We start from the raw sequence: 15,483 nt of genomic DNA, 5'->3' as shown, positions 1-15,483 counted from the left end.
ATTTAACAGTATCGACCCATAATTCGAATTATACTGACTGAGCAAAGTGGTACTCGAGGAACCAATTGCTCAGTCAACATTTGAAGCTCAATTATTGTTCAACAAATACATATGTCTTATCAGAATAGGAGGGGGGATTTTAGACAAACAAACAGAGGTTCAGGCAAAGCGGTTGAAGCACAGTTGATAGAAGTTCAAGTATAGAAAACGAACAGACCCTTACAACAATCAAACGAATCAAAACAACTAAGAAAAGAAAGAAACTCACCTTAAACCGCAAAAATCAAAACCTTAACTCGGACTTGGTCAGGCCTTTCTTAAGGCTGAACGGACTTTAAACGAAGTGTTTCTCAGATGAGAAACACTTTGATTAAAGTCCATTAGACCTTAATCTCTTTGGTTGAACCAGTGACGGAGAAACACAAAACTTTCAAAACTTAGATCTGGGATTCAGGCTTCCCTGATCAGATTCGGACCAAACCAAGTATGGTTTGGTCACGAGGGGGGTCTGGGGAGTGTCTGGTATGAATTTGAAGCAGATAGGTGTAGATTAGGTTCCGACTCGAATCTTCAAATGAAGATTCGAGAAGGTGGGATAAGATTCGAAGCGTGTGGTTGGTAGATTTGGGTTCAGGATGGCATGGGGGTTCTATGGTGTTAAGGGTAGGGTCACCGGCGTTCATGCCGCCGGGTTCCTGGTGAAGGGAGATGGGGGCGGCTCTAGGGTTCCGGGGTTCTTTGTGAGGATGATGAAGGGCAGGGGTATTTGGACATGGGGTAGGGTATGAGGGGCAACTTATATATGGAGTGAGTGGATGGACCTCAGCCGTTGGATGAGGCATGACGAAGGGCCAAGATCCTTCCACTTGAGGGAAACAGTGTCGTTTCAAGTGTTAGGGGCAGAGTTGGTTCGGGTAACGGGTCGGGCAAATGGGGTTATGGGTGAGAGATCCAGACCGTTGGATCAGCTTGGTTTGAATGGTTGGGATGGATTGGCATTGAAACGACGTAGTTTTGGTGTTAAACTACGTCGTTTTGATGCCTGGGGAGTGGGCTGTGTGGACCGGTGGACTGGGCTATTTGCTTGGGTTCCAGATTTTGAAATGGGCACGGCCCAAATTCATTTTACAACAAATTTTTGTCTTCTTTTTCTTTATTTCTAATTTCCTAAATACACAACCTAATTAAATAAAACTAAGCACCACTAATTAACACTTAACATATTTATTTCACGCGTATAAAAATGTTAAAAGTAGGTAAAATTAAACAAGGCAACAAATCAGGACAAAAGAAAAAATGCGTATTTTTTGTAATTTTCCATCTAACAAACGGGTCATGGTTTAAATTACGCATGACACATACATTTTTAATTCTTTTGGAGCGATTGTCGCGTAAAACAAAAATCACGTGCTCACACTTAATATAATTATGAGTATGTAAACCTTAATTTAGAAAATAAAGAGATTGACATCGAATTGACAACAAAGAACGGTTTCTTAACCTATCTTACATCAAACTCAAATTGCAGTCTTGTTTGAAAATTAATACCTAATGCCAACCAAAAACTAACATGTTTCAGCAACTTGTTGTATTAATCAAAATCTTGAACCGTTAATGACCAAAAAATTAAATCGAAAATAACCGAACCGAACCTTGAAAAAATTGCATTGAACCTTAAATACTTTGGTTTGATTTGGTTATTAATATTACAAAATCGAAAATCGAACTGTACTTTTATAATAACCGACCGAATGAACCAACCCTCACCCCTAATTGGGTTCACCTCAAGATACAACCTTACAGACATGTGACACTGTCAGGAACTCACTTCTCCAAACTTTCAGCAAAGTACTATGGACCCTATCAAATCTTGCAAAAGGTTGGTAATGTAGCATACAAGCTGTCCATATCCCCTCAGCTCCTACTACACCATACATTTCATATATCCCAGCTGAAATCCTGCTATAAACTACCTGACATAATTTTTCACCCTCCAGTAATCGATATATGCAGTCCATATTGTCCTCAACCCCATCAAATTCTAGATAGAAGAATGATACATAAGGGAAACAAGGTCATCGCACATGTGCTAGTTCAATGTGATAAAGCAACTCGAGATCAAGTCACTTGGGAGGATTACCAATCTCTCAAAATCAGGTTCCCTTTATTCCTTCCTTGAGGGCAAGGGAGATTTTAAAAAGGAAGATATGATACGAATCTTAAAGGGAAGAGCTGCAATAATGGTACCTTATGCTTGCTCAGGTGTACTTAGCCGTTAAGTTAGTTGAAGACAAAGCTAGGAATAAGTTTATGAGTTAGTCAGTTAAGTCCCTTTTACTTTTAAGTTATAGTTGCAGTAATTACACATTGACCCTGTGAATTTGGTTGTCTTATACATAATAGGTCCGCCCCGGGTAGTTAGAATATGGCAGAGGTTGTACATTGCCAGCTAATGAATCTAGGTCTGCATTTCTATATATTGTAATAGCTATCCCTTTCTTCATTATGAATACACAGAACCTTATTTTTGCTGCCCTAGTTAGCTTGCATTCCTTCTTTTTCTTTCCTGCATTTTACTGTTTTATTGCCTTTTTCCCATTTCCCTTTCAATTTCTGCTGTTTTACCTAAGCTAGTATCATTGCAATATCGTGAATTCTAATTACTCCGTAGGGTATGACTTAGTGCTTAGTAAAGTGGAAAATACTAGAGAAGTTAGTATTCAAATTTTAGCAAAAATAAAACAAATTAGGTGATTTGCTTTGAGTATTCTAAGTTTTCGTGAAAAAGAAGATATTAGGCATGTGATGAATTAATCGAGACGCACTTAAGTTGATCCGAATACCGCCTCACGATTCTAATTTTAATAACTTATTCCCTATACGGAAAAGGGTTCAAAATGCCCCTAAGCTATTGGAAAAAGGTTTAAAAATACCCTTCATCCACTTATTGGGCTAAAAATACCCCTTCATCCACCTTTTTGGTTCAATTATACCCTTTGACCGTTAGGTCAACGCTGATTAAAAATAATTATTATTCTTTTTGTAAAACTTAAAAAATATTTTATAAACTATTTTCGTTTTTTAACTAATACACCAGTAGTCCACTAATTTAGTAAACTCTTCTTCTTTTTCCAGTTTTTACAAAAAACAATTCAATTTTTACAAAAAATATTTTTGTTCCAGTTTTTTAAAGCATTGTTTTTTTAAAAAAGGAAAAAAATTGTAAAAATAGAAAAAATGTTTTTAATAAAATATTTTCATTTTTTAAAAACTTAAAAAAATATTTTTAACCAAAATATTTTCGTTTTTGATTTTTTTTTTCATTTTTTTCAACTTTTTTAAAAAAATGAAAATGTTTTTCCTTTAAAAAAACTGAAAAACGAAAATAAAACGAAATGCTTTAAAAAATTTGAAAAAACTGAAAAAAAATATTTTTCAAATACGAAATGTTTTGTTGAAAATATTTTTTCAGTTTTTAAAAAACGAAAATATTTTATTAAAAATATTTTTTTGTTTTTACAATTTTTTTCAGTTTTTACAAAAAAAATGCTTTAAAAAACTGAAAAAATATATTTTGTTGTAAAAATTGAAAAAGAAGACTTTACTAAATTAGTGGACTATTGGTGTATTAGTTTAAAAAAACAATTTTTTTTAAGTTTTACAAAAAGAATAATAATAATTATTTTTAATTTAGCATTGACCTAACGGTCAAAGGGCATAAGTAAATCAAAAAGAGTGGATGGAGGGGTATTTTTAGCCCAATAAATAGATGAAGGATATTTTTAAACTTTTTCCATTCGTTTAGAGACATTTTGAACCCTTTTCCGTTCTCTATATTACAATTAGGTTAGATCTTCCTAATAACGGTGGTCCAATTCTGATAAACTTTTTTTAAAAAAAAATCATTTCTGTTCGGTATTCTCTTGGGTCTGACTAATTAGTATTCGCACCGCATAAGACCCACTTCCTAAATTCTCAACCTAAAACATTATTTTTTGTACACTTTAACCAGAAAGAGAACATAAAAACCAACTTTCCCCCCTCAGATTAGTGAAGTGGATTTTTTTTGGCAAAATCCAATCATCACATAACTTTATGTGCACAATACCACTACTTCACAGTTCCCATTACACAATCCTCTTATGTCCCTCTTGTCTCTTTTTCTGAGTTTTTACCCTTACACAATACCTGGTACACACCACTTCTTTTCTCTCCTGTTTTTATATCATAGACTCATAGTGTACTTAGATTAGAACATATATTTTAAGATTCCCTTTTGTTTTCCCTTAATCATTCTTTCTTTTCTTTTTTTCTTTTTGCAGTCCTTTTTCCCTCTCCAATCTTTCATTAGATTTGACCGTTAACTAAAACAAAGGGAAAAAAAGTATAACCAAGAATTTTGCATAAAATTTCTTCATAAAAACTTCGACCCACTTCACCTGTTACTTCCATTTCTAGTGCTTTTTTTTTTAAAACTCAATAAATCAAGATATTTCCTCTTTTACTCCTTTTTGGGGTCTTTTTCCTTATTCCTAATTTCACAACTAGGGTTTTACCTCTTTACTACTTTTTTTTTGTGGGGGTAAAATTTTTGTTGTATTTGATTTTGGGGGTTTTCTTCTTCTTCTTCTTCTTCTTCTTCTTCTTCTTTACAAGTTGTATGTTAATTTTGAAGTTGTGGGGTTCTTGTTGGGGTTTGAAGGGTTTTGAGTGAAAAAGGTTGAGTCTTCATTCTGTATCAGCAAATCAAGAATTGTGTTTAAGATGATTGCTGAGAAACCCAGTTGGATTAGACATGAGGGTATGCAAATTTTCTCTATTGATATTCAGCCTGGTGGACTTAGGTTTGCCACTGGTGGTGGTGATCACAAGGTAACTGCTTTTTCACTCTTTACCAATATATTCTTTAATGTATATTCTTGTTTTATATTGTCTGCCTTCATTACCTTTTGCTCAATTTATTGGTTTGGTGAAGAAATTAGTACTCCCGACATCCCAATTACTTGACATAGTTTGACTCGTTATGGAAGCCTTGGCGTAATTGGTAAAGTGGCTACCATGTGACCGGGAGGCCACGGGTTCGAGCTGCGGAAACAGCCTCTTACAAAAATGTAGGTTAAGGTTACATACAATAGACCCTTGTGGTTCGGCCCTTCCTCGAACTCCGCGCATAGCAGGAACTTAGTGCACCGAGCTGTCCTTTTAGTTTGACTTGTTATGGAGTTTAATGCAGACAGGAAGACATTTGAAACTTGTAGTCTTAAACATGCCATAACATCTGTGGGACCATGAGAACTGTTCATGAAGGGTGAACTGAGAAGTTTCAAGTTAAATTGTTTCTAAATATAGTAGCGTGCCATTCTTTTAGGAACATACTAATAAGAAAATAGTGTCACATAAACTTTTGGGACCTGAACTAATAATTTAAGTAGTTGATGGACTTTTAAGAGTTGCTCATGGATTTTGGAACCTGAACAATTGAAGTTGGTAATAAATTCAAGCAGTTCATCTTTTGATGGACCAATAACATGTTATTGTTTGTTTGGGAGTTAAAAGATAAAGTAGCAATTAAAGGTTATTTTTGGAGTGAGAAGCTTTTATCTTTGATACTTGTCTATGTTTTCTGGATATTGCTATTTACTGTTGCTAAATGTAATACTTTGCATAATGTACATTTAACGTGTCTTCAGGTTAGGATATGGAACATGAAATGTGTAGGTAGGGACTTGGAAGCAGATGAATCTACACCGAAACTTCTTGCCACACTACGCGATCATTTTGGGTCAGTAAACTGTGTTAGATGGGCAAAACATGGTCGATATGTTGCTTCTGGCTCTGACGATCAGGTGATTCTAGTCCATGAGAGGAAACCTGGCTCAGGAACCACAGAGTTTGGCAGTGGAGAGCCCCCTGATGTAGAGAATTGGAAAGTTACTATGACTTTGAGAGGACACACTGCAGATGTGGTAATGTGATTGATCTTAGATTCTCAATAACTAATTCTTTTGCTATGCCAATCATTTGATGGACCTTGCAATTATTTGAATATCTCCTCTGTAGATGCCTATGTTGTCTAACCATGTACTTTCTAACCAATAGGGTTGCTCTTTTCCATGTTTAAAGTAGGTGGATCTAAATTGGTCTCCAGACGACTCGACATTGGCTAGTGGTAGTCTCGACAACACCATCCATATCTGGAGTATGAGCAATGGTATATGCACTGCTGTTCTGAGGGGTCACTCTAGTCTTGTTAAAGGTGTCACATGGGATCCAATTGGTTCATTTATAGCTAGTCAATCAGATGATAAGACTGTCATCATTTGGCGAACAAGTGACTGGAGCCTTGCTCATAGAACTGAAGGTCACTGGGCAAAATCTGTGAGTTTCAGATTTACTCTCCAAAGATTTCCTTTGTTCTTTTATTTTTCAAATACTGAAACCTATATCCTTACAAATGTGTCTTTTTTTAAAGCTTGGGTCAACCTTCTTTAGGCGGCTTGGATGGTCACCCTGTGGACACTATATAACTACTACTCATGGTTTTCAAAAGCCTAGGCATTCTGCTCCTGTTCTGGAGAGAGGGGAATGGTCTGCCACTTTTGACTTCTTAGGACACAATGCTCCTGTTATTGTGGTTAAGTTTAATCATTCTATGTTTCGGAGGAATTTGGCTAATGCGCAGGAAGTGAAAAATGCATCTCTTGGATGGTCAAATGGCTCTTCAAAAAATGGAGGAAAAGAGTCCCAACCCTACAATGTTATTGCTATAGGAAGTCAAGATCGCACTATAACTGTGTGGACAACAGCAAGTCCACGTCCTCTTTTTGTCGCTAAACATTTCTTTTCTCAAAGTGTTGTGGATTTATCATGGTAAGTTAGCTCATAGCATAAAATAACTTCGTCCTTTCACAACAGTGAAGGCACTTTCTATCTTGAATTTTCTTTCTAGCTTTTTTGCCTACTTTCAGGATATTATTTTCTCTGTGCAGGAGCCCTGATGGATATTCACTCTTTGCATGTTCTTTGGATGGAAGTGTAGCCACTTTCCATTTTGATGGGAATGAACTAGGTGTTCGGTTATCTGATGCTGAATTAGAGGAGTTGAAGAGAAGCCGCTATGGTGATGTTAGAGGTCGACAGGCAAATTTAGCCGAAAGTCCAGCGCAACTATTGCTTGAAGCAGCAGCTGCAAAGCAAAGTTCAAGCAAAAAACTAACTAAGGATCTTACACAAGTTCAAGCAACCTCAAAATCTTCTGTTGATTTGGTGAGTGTGGTGAAGGTTCCCAAACCACAATCTGATAACGGGAAAAAGACCGAAGGAGTTAGCAGTGATAGTTTAAATAAACCTGCAGCTTCTACCCGCATGTCAAGTCCCGTGAAGCAAAGAGAGTACAGACGGCCCGATGGTCGAAAGAGGATAATTCCAGAAGCAGTTGGTGTGCCAACCCAGCAGGAGAACATCTCCGGAATTCCTGAATCTCCTGCTATTGAATTCCCTAAGAAGACAGTGGATCAGAGGAAAGATGAGAATGGTATGGTACTGTCTGATGCAAGTGTTAGGGAAGGATTTGTAAGGAAAACAGTTGGTCTCAGTGCTGACCAAAAGGAGCGCTCAGGTGTAACTGCTAGAGCTAGCATCAGTGAGAGCCTCATCATTGAGAAGGTTCCGCCTTCTGTAGGCAAGGATGGAAGCATCACCATAGAACAGATGGGAATTGTCAAGGATCCATCTCATTTGGGTTCTGGTGGTACTCTTTTAATCAGGGTTTTTGATAATAAAGAAGGGGAGGACACTGGTCCAGTTTGCTTAGAGGCTCAACCCAGAGAACAAGCTGCTAATGATATTTTAGGGGCAGGAAATTCATTTGTAGTGAAAGAAACTGAGATACTTTGTACAAGGGGGAGTCAAACCCTCTGGTCTGACCGGATTTCTGGAAAAGTTACTGTTTTGGCTGGAAATGCCAACTTTTGGGCTGTGGGATGTGAAGATGGATGCATTCAGGTGAGTTTCAAAAACTTTGAGCTGGCTCATTATACTATTTTCTGTACAACTGAGTATCATTTCGACAATTATCTGAGATGTGGATCTGCTTCTTTTATTTCTACGCAATTCTTTGGTTATCTCCTGCTTTTGTGTGTTGATCTTCTAGAGACTACATAAGCACCTCTCCCGGAAAACTGACACCAGACATGTAAAATGAGAGAGTGAATGTATAGTTTCTATTTTACTTGTATATTTCCAGAACTACCAAACATGAGAATTCTCCCCTCCTTACCAAGATGAGAGGTAGAGTTGGGGGTGATGTAAATTGTATCATTTCACACTTTAGACTTGTGGATGGCTCCTTTTTCAAGCCCTTTTCTTTCAGAATTTATCCTCATTTTTTGTCAATTCTCTTTGCCTGGGTGAGCACTCGTACTTTATTGCCTGTTGTTATACACTTATACATGTTAATTGATCTGGGCATGCGTGAATACGGTGATTCATTTATTGAGCTAAAATTTTGTCATCCAAAGCCTTTACCTGCATATTTGCTGCTTGTAGAAGAGAGAGAAGAACATCTATTATTTCTCTGTAGTCTTCCCTTCTTTTCAATTTTTGTCCATTGTGACTTAGTCTCTGATATATTGAGCGTTCTCCTCTATATGGCTGCCATCACATTTTACATGATTCAGGTTCAATGTTTCTCAATATGTGCTACTCCCTCTGTCTCGATTTATGTGGCGGTGTTTGACTGTGCGTGGAGTTCAAGAAAAAAAAGAAAGACTTTTGAAACTTGTGCTCAAAACAAACCATAGACATTTTGTGGCTAAAATAGGAAGTTTAAACTTAAATTGTTTTTAAATAAGTATGACATTCTTTCTGGGACAGACTAAAAAGGAAAGTATGCCACATAAATTGGGAAGGATTGAGTGCCATTTTATTAACTTGAAGATTCTATCCTCCAATCAACTCCATTCTCATATTTCCAAAGAGATCAATCGATGTTGACAACAAAAGAATATTAATTGACCTGTTCTTGCATATTGAGATGTTACATGGACTGTGCTTTATCCTACTTACAGGAAGAATACAAGTTCTAAGGAATGATTGACTATTTCTAGGTTTTTGTAAGAGGACCAAACAGAAGAGTACGAGTAATTACATTACGGATATCAGATATGTAGTTTTCTGCATCAACCACTAGTGCACAGTTTTTTAAACAATAATGTCGAGTTTTTCTTTATCAAAAGTTATGTTAAATTTTTTCTCATCTAAACTTGGCATATTATATTATATTTGCTTTATGTCAGCCTCTTTACGCGTTTCTTCATCTCCTGTGCATAATGAAATTCTGTCTTTTAAATCACATTGGGGGATTATATGCATAAACTATAGATTGGTATTAGTATTAAATCTATGGTCTTAGGTTCAAACCCCACCGGAGACAAAAAAAATACTAGGTTATTTCTTCGCATCTGTCCAAGCCTTGGTGGACAGAGTTACTTGGTACCTGTTGCTGGTTGGAGGTGGCAAGTATCCCGTGGAATTAGTCGAGGCCTGTGCAAACTAGCCCGGACACCACGGTTATAAAAAGACGATAGTATTAAATCTTTGAGGCTCAAGGTTGATTTGAGGCAAAGAAAGTCACATTTAATTACAGATGTCAGTTATTTCTTTGTGCTGTTAACGTTTCCCGTATTTGCTTTCTAACTTCAAGTATTCTTCCAATGGTATAATATGTTCTTATTCTCATCTTTGCTTGTAAAAAGATTTATACGAAGTGTGGACGACGTACTATGCCGACCATGATGATGGGATCTGCTGCAGTATTTGTTGATTGTGATGAATCTTGGAAGTTTTTGCTTGTCACAAGGAAAGGGTCGTTATATCTATGGGATCTATTTAATCGGAAGTGTCTCCTTCAAGACTCGTTGGCTTCCCTTTTGGCTTCAGATCCAAAAGCGAATGCAGGTGAGTTAGAAAACCCAAGATGAAACTTTTGATTCTTCGAGCAGAGCATAGTGTTCTTGACTTCTTTCTTTTTTAAGCATTGTCGCGGAGAACTGCGTTCTTCCTCTTTTAAGCACCGTCCTGAAGTTAGTTGCTCTCAAAAGTTCAAGGGGATATTACTTGGCTCCACACAACCTGCCAATTGATATGATGTTTATTAAGAGCTGCAGTCATTGATATTTTGTTAAACCAACAGAGTCCACTGTCTTTGCTGGCTATCATTTCTTATTAACCCTTTTATTTATTTAAAACTTGTTAACAGGCACAATCAAAGTGATATCAGCAAAATTATCAAAGTCTGGTTCTCCTCTTGTTGTCCTGGCCACACGACATGCATACCTCTTTGATATGAGCCTCATGTGCTGGCTGAGGGTTGCAGATGATTGTTTTCCTGCATCGAATTTTTCAAGCTCCTGGAGTTCGGGCTCATTGCATGGTGGTGAGCTAGCGGCATTGCAGGTGGATGTTAGGAAGTTCCTGGCCAGAAGACCCGGTTGGAGCAGGTATTCTGCATTTCCTTTCGTTTTGATTTATCTGACGTATCATCCACATTATGTTTTGTCACTAGCCCTCAACATTTTCTACGTTTTATTCTTGAAATTTTATTAGTTCCTCTTAGATATTGCTTACTAGAATGTCCCAAGAGATAGTTTGGGGGGAGAGAAATAGGAGAGCTTTTGAGGGGATTGAGTCTCCTTTTTCACATCTTAAGAATAATCTTTTATCTTTGATCGATTTTTGGTGCACTCATATAGCCCCTGCTTGTATAGAAGATTGGGCGTCTTTTGTAGAGAATCATGTTCTGGTGTAAATTCTCTACTTTTTGGTATACTTCCTGTATACGGGAGTTCTCTCCCTTTTGATTAATACAATTTACCTTATCAAAAAAAATGTCCCAAGAGATTTTGGGTGTACTAATGATTATTTAGTCTGTATCTCAGTATATTAGCATATTGAAATGTTACTAGTGGTAGAGTGACTTTTGCAGTTGGAATAACATTACAATTGGGATGTATGTGCAAGTTTCTTGCCTAATTTTATTTTGGAATTCTCTGTTACTGAAGTATGTGCAAGTAAAATATTGACTTTTCTTTGTTGTACATCTGCAGAGTCACGGATGATGGGGTACAAACACGTGCTCATTTGGAGGCTCAGTTGGCTTCTGCCCTTGCATTGAAGTCTCCTAGTGAATATCGTCAATGCCTTTTATCGTACATCCGGTTTTTAGCAAGGTCTGGTGTCTAGTCCTTTGTTGACATGAAATCTTTCACTTAATATCCAATTTTAATGCATCGGTTGATGTTGGAACTTTGTCCTTTAAATTATAATGTGTACGTTTAAAGTTGGCCCATTGATTAAGTTGAGAGTTGCAAATCGAATCCTTAGTGCTGTATGGAGGATATGTGGGATATATAAGCAGCTTTTGAGTCCGTGGAAATTGTTTTGCCTCCACAGTTGACAGGGTTTGGTCTAGAGAAATCAATTGTTCCAGTTTAAGAAATATTAATTCTAAGAACTGAATAACTGGATCTTGAATTGGTGCTATATTTGTATCTGAAGTTTCATGGTTTTGTTAGTTCTGTTATTTATGAAATCCTATGTATATTCACTTACTGTTCTGTTAATTCAATTTTATTGTTAATTTTTTTGAAGTGAAGTTATGTTTGGACTTTGGAGAAAGAGTCTTGTTTGACTTTAGGCTTTTGCTTTCTGGTGTTGGTATATCTTGGGTCAACATGTGTTTGGACTAGTGCAAAGTTGTTTTTGTTAGAGGTGAGTGTCCGCCTTATTTGAATTCTTGAGTATCAAAATAACACACAATTGATATTTAAATGCAGAGAGGCAGATGAGTCACGCTTGAGAGAAGTTTGTGAGAGCTTTCTTGGGCCTCCTACAGGGATGGCTGAGGCTGCATCCTCTGATTCAAATAAAACTGCTTGGGACCCTTGTGTACTTGTAAGGGCTTTTCACTTTTCTTTTTTTCCTGTATATTTCTTGTCGCTCAACTCTAACAATATCTTCGAATATCTGTTATTGGCTTTTCAAATGAGCTGGACTTTTCCATTTTCTCCCAACTTCTCACTCTATCGCTGCTGAGAGAAAAAAGGGTGATATTTTTATTAGCTACTCCCTCCGGTCCACAATAAGTGATTTTTGGCTTCTTTTTGTGGTCCATAATAAGTGATTTTTCCAGATTCAAGAATGAATTAATTATTTTTTTCCTACATTGCCCTTGGAGTAAATAATGTTGGAGTATGTGTTAGGAGTGTTTATGTGAAGAGATAGTAAAGGTTAATATGGTCAATTTCATTGCTAATTAATGCTAAAAGGTGAGTTTTTTAATATGTGTGAAAATAACCAAAAACTCACTTATTTTGGACCGGAGGGAGTAGTAAATATCCTTCTTTTCTGTAGTGTAGAGTACATCATTTCGTATTTCGTCTCCCTATGAATTTGGAGTTAGCGCACCAGTGGCTCATATCACGCACTACCATGGTTTTTCTTTTTTCTCCGATGCAAATATGAGGAACTTCTTTCGAGATAAATTCTGCTTAATATGACCATTTTGTCATTGAGAATTTTAACAACCAATATTCAGATTATAGGATGAATTGCACACTGTTTAGTTAATTTTTGTTTTAAACAGGGGGGCTCTTGACCCCCCCCCCCTCCCCCCTCTCTCTCTGTTTATTGTGTCGACCATGATTTCTTCATTTTCCCCAATATTCTGGGAGGGATTTTCTGTGTTTGTAGAAACTATGATCGTTCTGGTGAAATATGTTCAGATTACAAGATAGAAGGCATAGCATGGTTTCTTTGGAAATAATTGGAACATGTAAATAAACAAAATAAGATAATACTGAAATATGACATCACATTGAAATTATGCATGTGGTTTTAACTCTCTGCAATGTCCATCTTATTTTCCACATCCAGCGAACTATGTCAATCTTTTCAGAACTGTTCAAGCTAGAAGGTAGGATTCATAAACTACAGAGTGAGAATTTGATTGTTAATATCTTTGTTGGAACTATGTCAATCTCTTTGGAGCAGCTCAAAGTAGGAAGGTAGTTTGCATAAAATGAGACTGTCGGAACAGTTCAACTTTATCTATAACATCTCGTTTTCTTGGCGCCTCTGTGTGCTTGTACATGTTCATACAGCATCTTGTTGATATAATATACCTTGACGATGTTTATATTCCATGCATATATGTTCTCGTCTATTCATGTTTTGGCTCTTTCTTGCTGGCTTTCTTAAAAGTGAGATTCCAATCAAATCTATCCAGTTGCCAAATGAAACCCAAAAATTGTCTTTCTTATTAAGGTTCTTTATCTGGTTTTCAGGGTTTGAAAAAGCACAGACTCCTTAGAGAAGACATACTTCCAGCAATGGCTTCTAATAGGAAAGTACAGCGGCTGCTCAACGAGTTCATGGATCTCATCTCGGAATATGACGACACGAGTGTTGAACAAAACAATGTTGCGACCACCACATCAACTGAAATGAATCTTGAACAGACCAATGTTGCAACCACTACATCTGTTCCGGCTACAGATACGATGGATACTGATATCCCTTCGACTCAAAGAACAGTTCCACAGACACTGATAACTAACCCAACACCTTCCACGTCTATAAATGACCGAGAGAATCCTACTCGTTCTGCAGTACAATCAAGCGATCATGTTGAGTCTTCTACACCAACGGAAGATCCAATGGACTCTGTTCAACAAGAAACTGATGTAGCTAAATCTGTACCACCTCCAACAGATCAAATGAACTTGGATCCGCCTGCATCAGTTGAATCGGAACCATCTCCTTCACCAAAGGAGAAGGTTTCTTGATGTACATTTCATTGTAGATTAGACGTAATAGTCGACTTGAAAGTACTGCTGACATTACAACCGACGCTGTGGACTGTAAAGCTGTAAAGATTGTCTTAGTGGATGCACCTAGCCGGCACCTTGCCTTGCCTTGAATGCAAATTCTGAGGTATGTAACATGATAGGAGTTTTGTTTTCTTGATCCAGAACATGATAGGAGTTTTGTTAATTTTAAACCAAGTAGTGAAGTTGATTCATGTGTGACCCTAGATAACCTTTTCATTTCCTTTAGTTCTTATCATTGTTATTGAATATAGTTTGTACTCTGTGAAGTAAAGATTGAGAATTTTAGGAAACGCTTGGACAATTCCACAAAAAATTTCCATCAACCAAATTGATTTTTTTTTAAACCTTTTGTTTTATTTTATAGGGTCTAATATAATGTGTATTTTCTAGCACCCAAAGATGTGTTTAAGTGACTAATGACGTAGGAGGCGAATCATAAGGTCTCAGAGAAAAAAAAATAACTACGTGATTTGAGTATGGATTACCAAAAAAAAAAAAAAAAAAAAAATTTGTTGAGCAGAGTTGCAAGATTGTTACTTGAGTAGATTTGTTTAGTATCAATCTCACCATTTTTTAATATTCCATCCGTTCACTTTTACTTGTCCACTATACTAAAAATATATCTTTACTTTTACTTATTCATTTTAGCAGATTAAGAGAAAGATAATTTTTTTTTCTTGTACCCTTATCATTAATTGCTTACAACAACAACAACGACCCAGTATAATCCCACAAGTGGGATCTGGGGAGGGTAATATGTACGCAGACCTTACCCCTACCCCGAAGGGTAGAGAGGCTGTTTTCAGGAGACCCTCGGCTCAAAAAAGCAATAGGAGATGATATATTAGTACCATAGAAATGCGTAATAAAAATAACAACAATAACAACAACAATATATAAGAGATATGAAATATGGAATACATGATACAAAATACGAAATACGAAATAGATGGCTGGTATAGTACAACTAGAAGGGAAAGCCCTGCATTAATAGACGACCAATGACATTCCTAGTCTAACTCCTAACTGGATAGTCTCCCTCTATTGCGCTGTAGAAATATTCACACTCTCCCCTAACCTACAACCTTAATGCTCGACCTCCATAATTCCCTATCAAGGGCCATGTCCTCAGTAATCCTAAGTCGCGCCATGTCCTGTCTGATCACCTCTCCCCAATACTTCTTAGGTCTTCCTCTACCTCTCCGCGTGCCCACTACAGCCAGTCGCTCACACCTCCTCACCGGTGCATCAGTGCTCCTCCTCTGAATGTGCCCGAACCATCTGAGTCTTACTTCCCGCATCTTGTCCTCCATGGGGGCCACACCCACCTTCTCTCGAATATCTTCATTCCTAATCTTATCCATCCTTGTATGCCCGCACATCCACCTCAACATCCTCATCTCTGCTACTTTCATCTTCTGGATGTGTGAGTTCTTTACCGGCCAACATTCAGTTCCATACAACATGGCAGGCCTAACCACTGCTCTATAAAACTTACCTTTTAGTAACGGTGGCACTTTCTTGTCACACAAGACTCCCGACGCTAACCTCCACTTCATCCACCCCACCCCTATACGGTGTGTGACATCCTCGT

The 15,483-nt window shown here is 37.3% G+C and overlaps 1 protein-coding gene across 2 annotated transcripts; it reads left to right on the top strand.

The window, feature by feature from the left end:
• The first annotated feature begins 4,052 nt into the window (after positions 1-4,052).
• Positions 4,053-14,179, top strand: LOC107828920 (protein HIRA). Of its 2 annotated transcripts, none has more exons than XM_016656311.2 (10): positions 4,053-4,872; positions 5,691-5,966; positions 6,127-6,378; positions 6,473-6,870; positions 6,990-8,004; positions 9,756-9,957; positions 10,259-10,499; positions 11,106-11,228; positions 11,835-11,952; positions 13,344-14,179. In XM_016656311.2, the coding sequence occupies exons 1-10, from the start codon at positions 4,765-4,767 to the stop codon at positions 13,842-13,844; spliced, it is 3,234 nt and encodes a 1,077-aa protein (XP_016511797.1). In that variant the 5' UTR covers positions 4,053-4,764; the 3' UTR covers positions 13,845-14,179. The 2 variants fall into 2 exon arrangements, with proteins under 2 accessions (XP_016511797.1, XP_016511798.1); XM_016656312.2 differs by having other exon boundaries at positions 4,061-4,872; positions 6,124-6,378.
• The last annotated feature ends 1,304 nt before the right edge of the window (positions 14,180-15,483 follow it).

Source organism: Nicotiana tabacum, chromosome 18, assembly GCF_000715075.1.
Source record: "Nicotiana tabacum cultivar K326 chromosome 18, ASM71507v2, whole genome shotgun sequence".
NCBI classification, from domain to species: domain Eukaryota; kingdom Viridiplantae; phylum Streptophyta; class Magnoliopsida; order Solanales; family Solanaceae; genus Nicotiana; species Nicotiana tabacum.
Note: the sequence above shows the minus strand (reverse complement) of the source record. Positions and strands in the feature narration are given on the sequence as shown.